The sequence below is a fragment of the Athene noctua genome, chromosome Z (assembly GCF_965140245.1).
Source record: "Athene noctua chromosome Z, bAthNoc1.hap1.1, whole genome shotgun sequence".
Lineage (NCBI taxonomy): Eukaryota > Metazoa > Chordata > Aves > Strigiformes > Strigidae > Athene > Athene noctua.
Window position 1 is genome coordinate 31,549,938 of NC_134077.1, and position 18,393 is coordinate 31,568,330.

General features: G+C 40.3%; 1 protein-coding gene across 5 annotated transcripts in view; it reads left to right on the forward strand.

Annotated features, from left to right (window-relative positions):
* The first annotated feature begins 923 nt into the window (after positions 1-923).
* CSNK1G3 (casein kinase 1 gamma 3) overlaps positions 924-18,393 on the forward strand; it is a 90,988-nt gene continuing 73,518 nt past the window's right edge. For 2 of the 5 annotated variants that reach the window (XM_074931384.1, XM_074931387.1), the window contains exons 1-2: positions 926-1,391; positions 16,423-16,837. In XM_074931384.1, coding sequence (XP_074787485.1) covers positions 16,660-16,837 — 178 coding nt within the window. In that variant the 5' untranslated portion in view covers positions 926-1,391; positions 16,423-16,659. Of the gene's footprint in view, positions 1,392-16,422; positions 16,838-18,393 lie in introns of all 5 variants that reach the window. The other 3 variants (XM_074931385.1, XM_074931388.1, XM_074931389.1) reach the window with 3 other exon arrangements.

Genomic DNA, 18,393 nt, shown 5'->3' on the forward strand with positions numbered 1-18,393 from the left:
TAATAAATTTTTAGAGCTATTTTTTTAAGTTTTCAAATGAGAAAAAGAAATCATTTTACTTAAAACCTTAGACCCTCAGAGGCCTAAATGCTGCTCTCCTGATTGGAGAAAAGGGCCTAAAGATATTTTATTTTGCACAAATGTTGGCACAAAGTCCGTCATTTATAGTCTTATTTTTTAACATTTACATAGTAGTTCTCGCTGCAAAACTGAGAGTTGAGTTCAGCTCTCCCCATTTCCTGGACAGATACACAAGGAACGCACGAGGCTTGAGTGAAGTTAACAGTGTGTAACCCCACTCCCCTGTAACTACAGTGCCAAACAAGCAGTGTTACCCCTATCAAATGTGGGGACTCCAAGAACGTCAATAGCATTTTTGAGAAACTACCAAATGTGAGCAGTTCAACGTCGGAAGATACTGGCATCCCGGGGACTGGTGCCCAGCAGAGAATCGTGAGCTTGCATTTCCTGGCGCAGCCGCGCCCAGACACAGGGCCATCTCCGGAAACCCGCCCTTCACGTTTCAAGCAGCTATCTTTGCACCTACTAACGAGAGCGGCAAAGCGCATCGGCTCACCGAAGCTTAAGGCGAGGGAGGCGAGCAGCTGAGGCGGAGGGGCTCGCCGCGCACAAGCCCGCCGACGCCTCCTTTGAGCCAAGTCTTGAGGGGAAGCAGCGGGGCTGGGCGCGGCCGGGGATCGGCAGTCAGACACCTCTCACTGCCCAAAGAGCTCCGAAGCGCCATGCCCCAGCCGGACCCCTTCAGGCACCGCCGCCCGCCGCCGGGGACACGGTTACCTGCCCTCAGCACCGAGGGAGCACCGGGCGGCAACGCGACCGACCCACCCGCCGCGCCGCGCCGCTGCTCAGCCCCGCCTCCTCGCGTTGGCTCGCCCCGCCCCCTCTAATTGACTATCCCCTCTGCCCATCAGCGAGCACCGCCCCCTTCCGAATCCTGGCCTTCGCTCCTCATCTCCCGAGTGGCCGGTGGGCCCTGTCGATCTTCCGCGCGAAGGGCGAGAGGCGCCGCTTGCCCCGCCCACCCCTTTTCAAGAGTCCCCGTCCAGGCGCCTGCCCTCTCCGTATCGGGGCGGAGGCGCGGCCCGCCCGGGTCTGCTGTAGCGCTGGGGCGGGGCGGGCGCTCCCTGCGGCCGCCGGTAGTTCCCCTCTGACTCGGAACAGCTCTCGGCCTGCGCCCTCCCTGGCTGGCCCCATCCCGGAGCTCCCGCGGCAGGGAATGGTCAGGGAGCAGTGCCCGGAGGTGAAAAGGGCTCGCCGACGACCCTGCCGTCTGGACGCCGAGCCTCTTCCTCGTCGCACGGTGCAGCCGGCTGCCCTCAACCTCTTCCTCTCCACCCCTCCGCAGCCGCTCCTGCTGCGCCGCGGAGCCGGTACGTAGCTGTTTTCGGCCGCCTTTTGGAGTGGCGTCCATCGTGGCGACCGCGGCATTCCCTTCGGCCGAGGCCTTTAACCGGCTCTGTCCCTCTTCCTCCGGCAGCCCCCGGCGGGGGGAGGGAGGGCAGAGTCCCCTGCGGCGGCGGCAGTTGCAGTGGAAGCTGGGGGGCTCGCGGCACCGCTGGCGGGCGGGATCGGCTGACGGGGACGCAGAGAGCCGGCCGTCCTGGAGCAGTTGCGGAGGCCCGCTGCCCTGCCTCCGCCGGAGGGCGGCGGGGCCCTCCGCGGGCTGAGGCGGGCGGGAGGTAACGCCTCGTAGTGCGGGCCGCGGCGGTGCCCGCTGCGCGGAGCGAGGAGACGCGACCCGCATAGAAGGGCCCCTCGCCTTCGCGTAGCTTGTCTCCTGGGTAGGAAAACCAGCCGTCTCCTGAAGAAGCGTTGCTGGCGGCTGGCTTGGTTTCCTGACTAATCGCCGATTTCTGTGGTACTGGCGGTGGTTAGTCCGACCGACCACTGAGCTGTTTTTGGAGGAACAAGTGAGTAAGTTTGTTTTCCTGTTATGTAGAAACAGGTTGCTGGAGTGCATTTGTACTGGCGTGGTTAGCAGATGAGAGGAAAACTGAGCTGCCAGTGGTTGGTGTTTTGGTTTTTTTTTTTTTTAATTACTTACAAGAACACTCTGAATGTAGTGGGTTTGTTTGATTCATTAAAATTTTTAAGCGTGATGTTTCAAGGGATTGTTCTGAAACTTTTACAGAGCTTATTTTCAGGCTTCTTTGTTGACTTTGCTGGCAAACCCTCAGTGGATGTTAAAGTGACGGCCTGTGTGTAACACGAGTTGCAATACAGTCGAAGATTTTTGTTTTCTAATACATTCTGTATGTAAGATTTGTAAGTATGTATGTAGTTACAAATACATAGTGTGCAAAACTGTCCTTTGTTTTGCATGTTCTTAAGCATGATAATATGTGAAGCACACTGTGAAGTGTATGAAGTGTTGCTACCTGGGTTGTGACTAATTGTAAGGCTAAACAGGTCACCTGCACTGTAGACTCATACCTTTTCTGAACAGTAGTAAATGTCTAGCAGATGCATTTTAGCCTGAGCTCTGTTGGGATGTTGAATTCAAGATGGGAGTAATGCAGTTTTCCTTTTGAAGGGAAAAGATGTGATAGAGGTTTCTTTGTTAACTATATTTTTTGAGATGTCTTTTACTGACCTCAACATCCTTTTGTGAGTTTCCTTTGAATGGAGAAGTTTCAACAAATGAAACAGTATTTGCAATGGAAATAAGTGGTATTTTATTGTGCTGGCCTGAAATAGAGAAATTACCTGGCAAACAGCAGACTAGTTCATCAGCTGAGAATGACTTTCAGCTAATGTAATGAATCTTTTTGTCTTCTTACTGTACTTCTAATCAAATATTGTAAATGAGTTTCTAAATGTATAATATTAATTCTGATACAGAGATACATCATGACTTCTGTAAGTCCTTTTTCTATGTGATCAAGATAAAGATATTCAGGGTTAGTTACGACATTAAACCTTTTGTTTGGAAGACTTGCAGGCCCTGTTTCAAGAATGTTCATTAAGTTGTTCTTCCCTAACAAAAAAGTCACTGAACCTGCAAGAGTTTTTCCTTGTCCAGTTTATTCATGTAAGATGAACAAGTCTGAATTTATTTCCTGTGGTAATTATTCACTTTTTAATAGTTTTATAACTAAATACATTTTTAAAGCTGATGCATTGTATCAAAACTTAAGTGTCGCACCTGCAAAGTGTGTCCTATGAAAATAGGGTTGTTCATGCTTTAGTAGTGACTATGCTGTTGTTCTGTCATGAGAGGTATCAAAGTTAAGTGCATTTGTAACAGTTTCACTCTTAAAACTGTATTTAATAAAGTCTTGGAAAGTCTACTGGTGTTGAAGATGAGTTTAGTTTAGTTACGACTTTAAGACAATAGATTAAATGTGAGAAATAGGGAAGTGGCAGTGATTAATAATTTTTCTCCAGTATCTTGTAATTACAAAAAACAACTTTCTAAAGATCAGTTGTATTCACTATCTCTGTCTAGCTTTTCTTAAGTCATACCAACTAATTTTTTTTTCACTCTGATGTAAACAGAACATACAGCTACTTCTTGTTCTTTAGGTTTTCACTTTTAACTTATTGGTTTGGAATGGCATACAAAAAAGTAGTAATTCAAAGGTACACACAAACCATAGGCAGAACAGAGTTGTAAAGGAGTTTGGGGGGTGCTTCTTCACAGTTTAAGGTCACTGATTAAGCTGAAAACTAATAGAAGGAATTTTCAGTGAGTCCTACCTAGCACAAACCATAGCTATATTAACAAAAGAGGCTGACACAGTGTTTAGGGAAAGAGTGGGACAAGTGCTTTTTAGCAGCAAACTGTGTTTAGATATTCTTAAACTGATCATGATACCTGGAGGTTGTTTAGCAATGAAAATGGGATGATATATTTCCAAGGAGCAACTAAAGTGCATTGGAAGAGTGGGCAAAAGTGTAAGAATTATAACATTGTTTGTTTTGCTTCTTGGCCTTTAACATTCTTTCAAAAAGTGTTTGAGACTTACGTATAATTGCTTTCCTTGATCTATTAAAAGATAAAAAAAAGTAACTTTTATCTAATTGTTGTATACTTTCTGGCAATCTTTAATTTGATTTTTTTTTTGCTGTGCAGATATTTCATTGCTTCTTCAGTGCTGATGCAGAACCAATGCAGTGACATCAAGCCTGCTGCTGCTGAGCTTGATTTTTCTGAGTGTTATTCTGAGTAGCCTCCTAGACGTTGTCACTGGGGCTCTAGGAGTTTGTGGGCCACATCTGAAATAGTTTAGTGAAGAAAAATGTGTTTAAGATAATTAGTTGTGTAAGTAGAAGCAGACTAGTAAGAAAGTGGTTAAAAGCTAGGCTGATGATCACAGATAAAGAGAGTGACTAGAACATCTGTCTCTCCATGTGATCTTAGGTAAGCCACTTATAATTTAATGTCTCCTCTTTAGGTTAGGGAGAATGTAGAAGAGACGTTACACACGAGTCCATACTGTAGAATTGGTTTGGGTTTTGGTTACTTGGACAGCTTTCTGAAAGCAGTACTTTCAAAGGAAGTTCTAAAACTCTGAAGTAGTAAAGTACACAGCTATGTTCAAAAAATATAGATGAATTGATTTCGATCAGATTTAGCTCACTTGTTATTTTTAGTTCTAGTGTTCAATAAATATGTTCATTACCTTAAATGAATGAGTAGAAGGATTCTTTTTAAGAAAAGGTACAGAGAATATTTGTAAATATTAAATATGCAATGTTTTTAGGATATTACAAATGTGTTTACTAGTGCATTCTCTATGCATACTAATGCATGTTTAATGAACATTTTGGTTTGAACATATTTCACTGTAGTTACCCCTCATCCACTCTTCTCTTTCTGATTTTTGAGTATATCTACGTGTAAAAGCTCAGCATGCATTTTAGGAAAGCTTTATAATATAAGATAGATAATATCCACTTCTGCTTGTTTAAAGTTATTTGGGTGTCTAGTATCCTATTGCTTCCTTGCTCAGTGGAGTTCAGAATGGGAGGAGACATACTGATCAGTCAGAACTGTCTTTGCAAAAAGTTTACTCAGATAACTGTAGGTCACAGCAGTCCATGATAGACACACAGGTAAGATTTGAGTCCTTCAGGTGGGTTTTTTACTTAATGTGACTTTGTGTAGAACATAACTAATGTAATTACAGCAGTGTTTTCCTGTGCTTTGATCTCTCTAAACTTAGTAGCCTATTTAACTTTTAACATAGCAAAGCTTTTTTAGTAACTGATTTACTTAACTAAAATGTGTTAATAATTTAATGTAATTTTCCTAGGAAGGATTTTTCTTCAAGATTACATGGTTGTAATTACCCGTGTGGGAGTTTATACTCTTCATCAACCACATGTTTAAGTTAGGTTATTTTTGATTAAGACAGAATATGGACTGTAACAATGGAGGATAATGTCCTCTTGAATGGTGCAGAAATGCAGACAAGTTTTATGACAATCAGGGCCTAGATTCCAGTTTAAATTGTGGTTTGTTACACTTTCTTGTAATCTGTTTTTTCCTTGAGTAATTCCTGAGGTGCCATGCTCTATTCAGTAGACACTGTACAATAACAGAAAGTAGATGTAACAGTTTCAAACAGAAGCATAGTTAATGGTGATGGCAGTTAGCCTATGGAGGTCGCTGAGAACAAGTGGGCTGTCTTGAGAGATGCACTAAACCTACCACAAAACAGTGGTCACTGAAATCATGTTGCAGGCTGTTGGGAAGGTCATCCTCTCTACTGCCAGGTGTTTCTTCCCCTGCCCCATTCCTGGCTGTGTAGTTTTCTACCGCTACACTTACTCTGTATCTGTCTTTTTTATTATCCACCTAGTTGATTCGGCTTCTGTTCAGTAGCTAGTTCCTGTTAACTGTGAATTTTCTACTAGGTTAGTGAGTCTGATGGTTTTATAGAGTTGTTTGAGTGCTGAGTCTGGTTTAAAGTAAGGAAAAGGAGGAGCAGGTACCTGTGGCCAGATGGAGCAGGACAGAACTGCCACGCTGACCCATTATATTGTCTAGATGCATTTTTAAAAATGAAATTTCAGGGTTAGATTGTATTGTAGCCTTAAAACTGTTCTTTTTGGTTCAGTTAGTCTTTTGGCTTGAGGTGTTAATAACCTGGTAAATGTTCATTTCTTCAGAAGGGTGCATGGTTTTTTTGATAGATTACTTTTGTGATGCTGAAATTTGTGATTTAGTCCAGGGTAGGACATACCTTTGCAGCCTATAACCTTTCTGTATTTAAGGCTCAAAGCATTTTTGCAGAATCACAGAATCATCTAGATTGGAAAAGACCTTGAAGATCATCTAGTCCAACCATTAACCTAACACTGACTGTTCTCAACTACACCATATCCCTCAGCGCTATGTCAGCCCGACTCTTAAACACCTCCAGGGATGGGGACTCCACCACCTCCCTGGGCAGCCCATTCCAACACACAACCACCCCTTCTGGAAAGAAATAAGTCCTAGTATCCAGTCTAAACTTTCCCTGGAGCAACTTGAGGCCATTACCTTTGTCCTATCGCTTACTGCTTGGTTAAAGAGACTCATCCCCAGCTCTCTGCAACCTCCTTTCAGGGAGCTGTAGAGGGTGATGAGGTCTCCTCTCAGCCTCCTCTTCTCCAGAATAAACACCCCCAGTTCCTCAGCTGCTCCTCATACGATCTGTGCTCCAGACCCTGCACCAGCGCCGTTGCCCTTCTCTGGACACGCTCGAGTCATTCAATGTCCTTTTTGTAGTGAGGGGCCCAAAACTGAACACAGGAATCGAGGTGCGGCCTCAGCAGTGCTGAGTACAGGGGTCAGATCCCTTCCCTGTCCCTGCTGGCCACGCTATTGCTGACACAAGCCAGGATGCCATTGCCCTTCTTGTCCACCTGGGCACACTGCTGGCTCCTGTTCAGCCGGCTGTCAATCAACACCCCCAGGTCCCTCTCTGACTGGCAGCTCTCCAGCCACTCCTCCCCAAGCCTGTAGCGCTGCTGGGGGTTGTTGTGGCCCAAGGGCAGCCCCCGGCATTTGGCCTTATGGAAACTCCTCCAGTTGGCCTCAGCCCATGGCTCCAGCCTGTCCAGGTCTCTCTGCAGAGCCTCCCTGCCCTCGAGCAGATCAACACTCCCGCCCAACTTGGGGTCATCTGCAAACTGACTGAGGGTGCACTCGATCCCCTCGTCTAGATCATCAGTGAAGATGTTAAACAGGAGTGGCCCCGACACTGAGCCCTGGGGGACACCACTCGTGACCGGCCACCAACTGGATTTAACTCTGTTTACCACAACTCTTTGGGCCCGGCCATCCAGACAGTTTTTTACCCAGCAAAGTGTGTGCCCATCCATATTTATATCCAAATTTATGTCTGGATTTAAATGAAGCAACTTGCATTTCCGTATGTGAAGATATGAAAGACTTTTCATGTTTCAAAAGTTTTTAATGATACAGAGCAATCTTAGAAAGATACACTTGTTTTAGAGGATTTCCACTTGCTTACAGTAAGTACATAATTAACTTCAGATCTTATTATTATTGTCGATGTCAGCTTAAATGTAGATAATGTCCATATAAATACAGATACCTTAAATTCTGCAGTAATCTCGGGAAAATGTAATAAGTATTGTAGAAGTTGCAGTCAGGGACATGATTGCTGTAATGGTCATGTGAGACATGTTTCACTTTAACCTTGACCACTAGTATTTGTTACTTGTGCTTTACAAACACTGGCTTCTGAAAAAAAAGTACAGTATAAAATGTTTCTTCTTTCTCTTTTTATTGAAGATTGCCTCAAACATTTGCTGCTCATTCATTTCATACAGTATTCCAGGAGCAGGTTGCTCATTGTATCAGGTTACGGAGTTTTTATGTCTGTAACATTTGCTGCTAGGGGCTCAGGCATCTATATATGTGGAGAGATAACAAATGATGAAACTTGAATTTACAGGTAACAGTAAACAGGCAGAGAAGAATTTTACTGGCAGCAGGAAGACAGGATGGCTATACTTACTCTGAAGCTTTTGCCAGACTGACGGGTGAATATCTTTGCCTTCCAGAAATGTGCTTTTTTTAATTTTCAGACTTTGAGCACTGAGTTAAATCTGTTGTTTGTACTTGGAATTTTCTTCTGAAATAAAGTCCTTTTTTAAGGAAATAATGTATTTTTGATCTGCAGTTCTTTCATCTGCTGCCTGTACAAATGTGGAACTTGTTGGGCAGTTTTAACCAAGCTTAGATTTTATGTCTCTGAAGATATGTTTCTATAAGCTTTATGAAAAATATGTTTAGGTATAGTAGGTATTTGTTAGCTGTCCACAGTGAGGGAAGGATGTTATCTGTTGTGTGGCAGGAGCTTGAGATCTGTTTAGCTTGCAACTTGTATAAGCAACAGTACATCACTCTTTTTGCTGAATGAGGTAAGAAGGTAAGAGTTTTATTGTAGGAAGAAACTAGGGGTTTTGCAAAAAAGAGAGTTCAAGAGGAGCTTGGGAGTGCTGTGGAAACATGGAAGGTAGTCAACAAGCTGAACTTACTGTAATGAGGCTCTGTGGTTGTTGAACACTAATCTGTAGAGAGCTAAATTTAGCTAACATTGTTGCTTTTGAGGATCAGTTTGCTTAATCTGAATCTGTTTGAGTCTCCCTGAGTAGTAAATTAAGAGTTTACTACACAATGCCTGTATCAAGATACTGACATTTTCTCCTTTTAGTGCATGGGAGTTTTGTTTTAAATTAAAATTGGTGTACCTAGTTAATTGTCATCAGACCCTGGCAGAACTGATGTTACTAGCATACAGATTATTTTGTTCTCATAACTTCTCATTTACAGCAAATGATTTCATATTCAGTATTGTTTAGTTTTGTGTAAAACTTCAGGAGACTTGCTGTTTCCACAGTTTCATAGGAAGTAATTGGTTTATGTGTGTTTTATATTAGATGACTAATGATGAATTTAACATCTTAACTGTAGTGGTTTTTTTTCTTAGATTCATGTCACTGTGCATCTTGTCTTTAATACGAAGGTGGCAAGCATGATTCTCATTGGTGTGGTATCTGAGGCTTTTTTATCTATAACATTTTATTACCTATTAAACATATAAAGCAAGAATACAACTTTATAGAAGCCTATTTGAGAATGTAATGTTGTAGTTGCATTTTAATAAAGACATTTTAGGTAAATGTTGCAGTGAAAGCTGTGCATGTGAGAGGAGAGTTGCAAGTGTATCTTTACTATCATAAAGTACTTGGAATTCATTGCTGTAGAACGTATCTATCTAATTTATGGAGACTTTTAAAACAGCAGAATGATTTGATTGCCAGGTAGTTTGTTACTGTCAGAAAACCTTGACAGAGTCATAGCTGTAAAATTTACTCCGGAGATGTTTTCCTGTACTGTATCTCTTTCCTTACGTGCGGAGTTGGCATCTATGGTTAACATCTGTTTTAATGTGTATTTTTACTGGCAAAAATATTGTCAAATTATGTCCAAAGTATTTCATACTAGTTCCTGCATCAAAGAGAAATAGGAATAGTTTTGATTAAACCTCTTGACTGATTTGGAAAATCAACATGGGGAAAGACCTACCAATATGAGGGGGCACCCCAAAACAAAGAAAAACTCTCACCCAACTGACCAACTTGCTGATAAGTTCTGCTGCTGTTGAAGCGAAGTGTGTACTAGAGTTTTTGTGGAGTGATTTATCAATCTCTTCACTGTTACTTAGTCATGTTTTGCTGAGGTCTAAGGCTTTTGGAAATACCATTTATAACAGTCCAACAGAGCTGACAGTTGGGAAGAAATTATACAGAAATTATGTCCTGACTGTGTTTAAGTCTGTTCCATTCATGCAGCCCAAAACTTTTCTGGAACCTGCTCTGTCATGTTGGTGGGAGAATGCTGTGCTCCCAGGCACTGGAATAAACACTAAGTGTATTTCCAGCTTGATTTTGTGTTTTCTTTGCTTCTACCCAGGAAAAGGAGGAAACACATGAGTTCAACAGTGATTGGGTGATCAGTTCTCTGGTCTGGGTTGGGGCGTAAAGGAATATTTCCTACCTCTCAGATCCTTGTGCATGTATCCATACTGGTCATCTATTGAAGACCGTGCTTTGAGCTGCAGTTTAGTACAGTTGTAGTTGGACTAAAGCAGAGGGAGAACTCTGTGTGTGTGTGTGTGTGTGTAACCCTAAGTGATTCAGGAACAGCTGAGAAGGCAAATTAATTTTGTTAAGGTCAGAATGAGGAAAGTTAGAGGTAGGAAAATGTTTTCTCAGTAGTTCTGTGTGTCAAAGCCTGTGAAGCTTAAGTACATGACTCTGGAGGACTGGCCTCATAAAAAGAAATGATGTTCAATAGTACTCATAATAGATGTCTCCTATGGGACCAAATCATCATCTGTCAGTCATGAGTATGTGATGTCTTATTTTCTAGACCTGTGTTTTGGGAGTGAAGCACAGTAGTTAATGACTGATGTGACTGCAGTTGCAAGTTGAAAAATTGGCTACCCTTTAAGTTCCTACAGTTGAGTATAGCCATGTATTTCAAGATAAGGGTGAGGAGGAATTGGTCTCAGTGAATTAAATAGACTTTTCATTTTGAAAGTTCTATTGATTCTTTATGATCACTGTGGAATGATAGAGCCCACTGTACTTTATCCTATCCAAATTATAATCTCAAAATTGAATTAGTGACTTTAGGACTCCTGTGAAGTTTTTTTTTCCACATAGCACTGGAGTGCTAGATAGTGATGGTGCTAGATGAAATGTCATGCTTTCCTTGCTTTGTTTTCTAACTTTTAGATGTGTTCAACTTTAGTTTCTTTAGTCTGTTTTTAAGCTAATCTATACCTTTCAGTTGTTCTGCTGTAACTGTTGAGTGTTGATGGTACAATGCTTGATGTAGGAAAGTTGAGGCATCCATTATGCAGTATTAGCTCAACATTAGCTTTCCGTCAGCTGTGGACAATAAGTGTGTGTGGTGTTGGAAAAGTGAAAAACCAGGTCACTGGAATGCTGCTTAACCATCAGTTACCTCCTCTCTCTGCTCCTTAGCAAATAAGCTTTAATACTGTCAATATTAGGTGTTTTTAATTATTCATATGGTAATACCATTACTTTCTGAAAACTGGCTTTCAACTGTTAGTCTAAAATGATGATTATATAATCCTGCAAGAAGGATGCATGTGCAAAAAAATTTGACCAAGTAAATGCATTCAACTGCATGGAATCCTAAAGTGAAGTTGGTGGGGTTTTGTGTTCAAAGTCTATGATGAAGTGTGATTTGTGGATTAGGGACAAACTTTTCTTCTAAGTCAGTGAGAAAATATAAATAAGTTTTGTCTTTGACTTTTTACATTTAATGTGGTAAATAAAGCTAGTGCTGGCAGAAGTAGCTAATAATATATGGACCCAACAAATGCTGTTGTCTTCACATGTCTTCACTGCAAACTGGAATTTTGTTTCTGGATGGTGTCACTATACTCTTGTGCCTAAGTTTGTATTTATTTGCTTAATTTGACTGTATGCTCTGTGTTTAAGACACATGTTGACACAGATCAGTATCCTGGCTGATTTTTGCCATCGATTTTAATGTAGGTTTCTGAGCTTGAGATATCATTTACTCTTCTGCAGGTGTTAGGGGTATGACTGCTGTCAGTCAACTGAAACGTATATCTATCTGTCTTCACTCTTCTTGCTTATCCCCACCACTTTTCTTCTTGTTTTTTAGACAGACTGTTCACAGTGTTTGGGAATGTCTATTAAATACCATCAAATAAATAAAACCGCTATTAGCTGATTTTAGTTTTGCACATCTCAGTCTGACTGGTTCCTTATAGGTCTTCCAGTCTTATTTCATGTTTTAGCCTCAGTCTATATGGATTGTAGATCTAATATCTAATTCCTTTTCCTGCTGTGTAATACAACTATGAGTTTTTTCATTGTTTCCTTTGCCTTTTCTTCCTCTTCGTACTTCAGCATACATAGTCATTTCACTCCCAATGACATTGCTTTGTGAACTTGGCTTTGGTGTGTTTGTTATTATACTGATATTTAATCTATAGTTCTTGAGCAAGAACCCTTCTTTAAATGTTAATAATATTCCCTGATGTCTGGCTGAAGCTTATGGGTCAAGTGTGCTCATTTATGTAGACAGAGATGAAAAATGAAAATGAAACAGAAAATCAAGCTGTGAAATGAGGACAGGGATGGCACATTTTTCAGGTGGATTGCACGTGGGGAGAATATAGCCCATATAACTAGCACATAGCAAGAAAAGGATTATGCAAGTAATTTAGAATGATTACACTATATATGCTATTTTCTCCCCTTAAGATGATGTACACCTTTGAATGTTAACTTGAGCCTTACAAATTATGTTAAGTCTTTGGAAAAAATTCTGCTGGATCTTCCTTTAGCGGTTTAGGTAAATGAATTCAATTTACATAACTGATAATTTACTTGTGTTCTGTATCAGATGTTTTTGCATGCCCAAGTAGTTGCAAAAGTGTGTGTATATATATGTCTTTGCCTTTTATTGCTTTTTCTCTAGAATGTGAGCATTATGGTGAAGAAAAGATATTGAGTGATCTCCCTGTCTTAATCTTCACCCATGAGTTCTTGCATCTTACTTTCTTCCTACAGACCTCTTGAGGAGGAGGGCTGACAAGAATGGCTGGGTGGGTACATTGTAAAAAACAAAAAAAAAGGCAAAACTATTTCACTATAATTAGTTTAGGTTTTGAAACTAATTAAAACTTAACTGTTGTAGCTTCAGTTTCAGAGCAAAGACTGGAATTAAAAAATGCTGTCAATAGTTTCTTTGATAGGATTCTATTCCAGACTGGCTGTTTCAATTAATGTATGAATTTATAAATTGCTTAAAAGGGCATCTGATTTGATATTTAATTGTGCAGTGTCATATAATAAGACATTTTCATTGTCTGAGGTTGTGCATGTATTGAGTAATCAGGGAAGAGTTCTCTTTATGAAGACTAGTATTAGTATAAACTGACTTCAGAAAGTCTGTTGCCTTTAGTGCCTCAGAAACTGGTATCTAAAATATTACTGTTAAATTGTGGAAGGAGATATTTGGGTGTGCTGATAGGATGTTTTTAAAATGAAGATTCCAAATGTATTGGAAGTTTGCATCTCTGGTAACTTAATACTGTAATGGTGGTGGGCTTGGTTATGATTTGTACTTTTGAAATGAAAGATCTTCCTATGGTTATAGGTGGGTTAAAAAATGTTGTGCAAATTAATTTACTGGCAAAGCTTCAGTGTCTTGTTAACTATTAGGCTTCATCTAGACAAGCATGCACACAGAGCAGCTAACATGCTTTGCGTAAGTACTGAATAATCTGTTCCTGAGTTCCCAGCTTGGTTTCTCTGGTACTGTTTTATTGCTACATGAGCTGAAACTGTGAGACTGGAATCCAATGGTGATGGACTTTCCTTGGCTCACAACTGCTTTCTTAGAGATCACCATTGTTGTAGTGCTGCTACTGGATTTCTGGTGTCCTTTGTAAAAACAAGGAGGAAACATAAGGACATGTCCTGATGCATCCTGAATTACTTCTCAGCACCCTCCGAACCCAGCCTGTTATAGCTAAGTTTTCTGCTCAGTTAGCAAGGCTGCATGCTGTGCTCGGGTGATAGTTAAATACAAAGAAAAAATGGGGAAATCTGAAATAAATGATAAAGCTAGAACTGTTTTCTTTTTCTAAAACAAAGTTGTGATGCATTAAAGAATAGAATTTTAAACATCTTTGATTTGTGATTAGATATTATATATATATGTAAACTGGTAAGCTATGGAAAACTTGTAAACTAATAATTCTGCTACCTCTCAAATCAGATTTGGATTTCTTCAGGTTTGCCTGCATACCCTGTCCCTTCTGTAGTCCTAGTGCTCAGTTGTGGAGCCCATCAGTTGATATCATTGGTATGAACTACTAGTACCTTTCTAGCCTTTAACTGTTCCAAGGTATATCTTTCAGTGCTGGTATTATTATGAAGGTTTTGGTATGTGGAAAATAGTGCCAGACAGTCCAGCCTTCCACTGCTACTATCATTACCAAAGTGTTAATAACTGTCTATACTGTTTTGCTCTTTGGTGATGGTAGTAATATGCTGTGCTTAGGTGCATTGCTTCTATTTACCATGAAGCCTGTGTATTACACTAGAAATTCTGGTATTGTTTAACTTGTTATTTCTCACTGGAGAATCAGTATGATATGGAACATAAGTCTTTTTTCTTTGGTACTGTGGTGGTTTGACCTTGGCTAAATGCCGGGTACCCACCAAGTTGCTCTATCACTTCTCTTCCCTTCCTCTTGTTTTCTCAACAGGGAAAGAGGGGAAAGAAAATAAGATAGACCAACCAAAAGATAGACCAAACAAAAGCAGTTTTAATATAAGCATAGTGAAGCAAAGGTCTGCATGTGGAAGCAAAAAAAAGAATTTATTCTCTACTTCCCATGAACAGGCAATGTCGGGCTTTCTCAGGAAGCAGGGCTCGAATACGCGTAGTGGTTGCCTCAGAGGACCAAGGATGACCCCAGCCCCTTCCTCCTCTCTCCCAGCTTTATACTGAGCAGACGTCATATGGTCTGGAATATCCCTTTGGTCGGTTCGGGTCAGCTGTCCTGGCTGTGTCCCCTCCCAAGATCTTGCCCACCCCGTCCCACTGGGGGAAATGTCAGAAAGAGCCTTGGTGCTGTGTAAGCACTGCTCAGCAGCAGCCACAACACCAGGGTGCTATCAACACCCTGCCAGCTCCCAGCATAAAATACAGCACCGTGAGGGCTGCTGTAGGGGAAAAACCAAATTCCAGCTTAGCCAGACCCAGTACAGGTATGTAAAATATTTATGCTTTTTGCTGCATCAGATGTATTGATGTTCTAAGTACTAAATGGTGCCCTTGAAGTCCTACCTCAAGACACTCCATTTCTAGTTTTCTTCTTCCCGAGCTTTCGTAGTACAGTGGGTAAGGAAAAATTACCTGTTGCTTTCCATTAAGTGTATTCCTCTGAGATGCGTGGTTTGTAAAGTGACTTTAGAGTATCTAGTGGTAGTGCTTGAACCTGCAAGTTTATGTTGTAGCCAAATGTGCTTGTATTTTTCTCTTAAATTACTCTGTTTATACCATACCACACCACTGCATTCATTATTCACTACTGAAGTCCTTCTCCATTAAGCAAATCTTCTTGGAATGAAATCTACATTTGTGTGTTTTGATTGTTCTCAGAACAAGTATTCCATTCCCCTTTTCATAGTAAGGTGATCATGTTTCTTTGCAAAACAAATTTTCACATGTTTCATCAAAATATCTTCTAGTTATGACCATGCTATGAATATCCATGAATCAGTAGATGCAGTTATTTGGCTGGTTGTTTATATTCTTAGGTATCTTTTTCTTTACTGGCTCTTTGTTTTTTTAAATATTGTAATAAGCTATAATGTGAGCAATTATTTTGCTTTGTGAGAAAAGGGTTTAAGAAATTGTCTTCAGTTCAAGATGTTTAAAATAAGCTCCTATGATTTATCTTTAAATTAGGCTGTAACACATAAACATCTTCTGAACAGGTAATGTTTTTCTTTAATGCAGTGTATTCCCAACATTAAAGCAAAATAATTTTGAACGGGTATTTTGCCTATGTAGTAGCCAACTATCGTTGAGTTTAGGGTTTTTAAACCACTGTTGTCAAATACAAAACAATATTCACTGTTCTTATGGGCAAGATAGAAATTAAAGCTTTCTTGGGATTCTTCCTTGCAGTAGTAAGCTAACAAGTTTTTGCTGAAATCCATGTTGGTATTGGTGTCTAGGCAATGATGGCAAATAGGACAAGGGAAGTGGGGAAGCTAACATAACATTGAAATGGGATAGGGGAGAATAAATATATCTTGTTTTCAGACTGTAGGAGTTACTGAAAGAATGGAAGTGTCATTGCCATGAGTTTTTGAATTGTGCATCTGAGAAATTATAATTCAGAAAAGATAATGGAGTTATTTTGAGTATCTTTTCATACCTTCAATAACTGTGCAGTTTGAGCATTTCCACAGATCAACAGATACTACTTGGGAGGGAAAAAAATCCCACAAACACTTTGTTTTGCAGAGCTGACCTAGGATGCAGTCAGTGTCTAAATGTCAATTTTAAGTGTTTACCTACTCAGGAAGTAGTTTTATAGGATTGGGGATTTCTTTGAAAGTATCTGTTGCATTAACTCTTGAGATTTTTTAGGTCACTGGGTCACACCAATATCTCTTGCCATTGTGTTCTAGAATCAGATACTTTAATATTAGAGTGCTTTTCATAGAGGATCTGTAAAACGGATGTAATTAATTATAGCTTAATTGTATGAGTAGATGAAGAGAGAAATAATTTTGCACAACAATCTTACTCTATTGAATAACTTTGTTTTTCTTTAACAGAATTCCTGTAAATACTAGTCAATATTGCCGGTGGTGTGCATTCTGGAGATACATTATTACTACAAAAACTACCAAGGCTTTGCGAATGGGATGAACAAGCTGCTGTTGACTGCCTACTGACAGTAACCAGCTGGGCACTTGACTGGTGATGTTTTTATTCTCACATTGTCCAGTTGGAGTTTGCTCACACTGATTTTTCAAGAGGAAGAAATCAAAGTGGAGTACCGTAAACTTGACATGGATAATAAAAAGAAAGACAAGGACAAGCCAGATGAAAGAATGGCACGGCCTAGTGGGAGGTCAGGCCATAATCTGCGTGGAGCTGGTTCTTCAAGTTCTGGAGTGTTAATGGTTGGCCCTAACTTCAGAGTTGGCAAAAAAATTGGATGTGGTAATTTTGGAGAACTACGGTTAGGTAAGATCCTTGTTCTTTGAGTTATATTATTCAAAGCTCTTGTATGCAGTCCAGGCATGAAAGTGTCTACGTGAACACACCATACAGCTCTTGAAACTACTTTCAGGCTTCACATAGGTTTAAATTTGCCTTGCACATCTTTTGTGGCTTGATCCCAGACAGTGCAAGCTCTATCCCGTATTAAGCATCTCTGTAGTAGGAGACTTTTAGGAACTAAAAATGTTTTATAACTGTGTGTTATGCTATCCTAAATTCAGTTAGTTGTCTGTTCCAAGATGCTGAAATTTAGTTCATGGTGGTTGTATTTAGCTACCTTTCCTGGCTTTCTGAAGCACTTGATTCGGATGCTTTGGGGGCTAAGTATATGTGGAACACATCTTTCTCCCTTAGGTCCAGCTTATAGTACTGTGGTCTTGGAGATCTCTTGGAGACTGTAGCAGGCACTATGGTGTTTTCAACAGCAGTATGCTCTTGGATTCCTAGGTTTCCTTTCCATCAGCAGCAGTGTAGTGAGGCTAAACAGTGAGAGACTAGGGCAGTGAGAATCCATCTGCAGAGAGAATCTGGGAGATGGGTAATTCAGTCAGTTTCTTGCTGAACAGATTGCTGAATATCAAGTGGTAAAGAAGGGATGGACTGAGAAGGATCTGTGGGGTTTTTAAGAATATGGGCAGCAAAGCTGGAAATAATACCGCTTATTAAAAAACACACTAAATCATGAGTGTGTGCATGTGGAAGAGTATATATTTAATTTTTGGGACTTAAATTTCCATGATGACAGCATGATTAGCCAGGGTTTTCTAGATCTGCTAATTCTGTATGTGTTAACAAATATAGCTTGACACTTTATGACAGGACTTTATTGTAGTATTTCTGGGAGGCTTGAGTTAGTGCACTGCTTTGTTTAAAGGAAGATGGGTTTGAAAGTAGGGTGGGACTGTATAGGTGTTGGTTTCCTGTTGATCTTTTGTTTCTGGTAGAGTCACTAATCATTGTCCTTCAATGTTTTTAATACAGTACTTGAATAAAAGATAACATGTTTATAACATGCATAAAATATATTTTTAATACAGTGCTTTCTAGGGGCCTTATGTCCTGTCTGAGTTGAAATGTAAACAAGCTTGGTTTATTAATACTGTAGGTGGATGAAAGGTAACATTGTTGGAGCTCTGACTGAGGGTGCTGAATTTAAGAGTCCCTTGTTAACACAGGTATTCTTGATACTTCTATTAATAATTAAACAAGATTGATATATTTTGACCTTTACAGTATATTTGTTCCTCTGGGGTTCACAAGTCAAGCTGTAACTCTGTCTTCAACTTACCTAAACTTTTATAAACTGGCTTTGAATGATAGGGGTTTTTTTAAACCTGTCCATGAACCAAATCGAACCAGTATTATTAGTGTCACATTTACTACTGAAGGCAATTGCAAACTAATGAAGTTAAATTTTTTCCAGTCTTACGTTGGAGTGGTCACAACAGAGTTGATTATCTATTTCATATCAGTATCAGATTAACTCATTTGTTTGCAACAGATGCTGAGTGAAATAATTC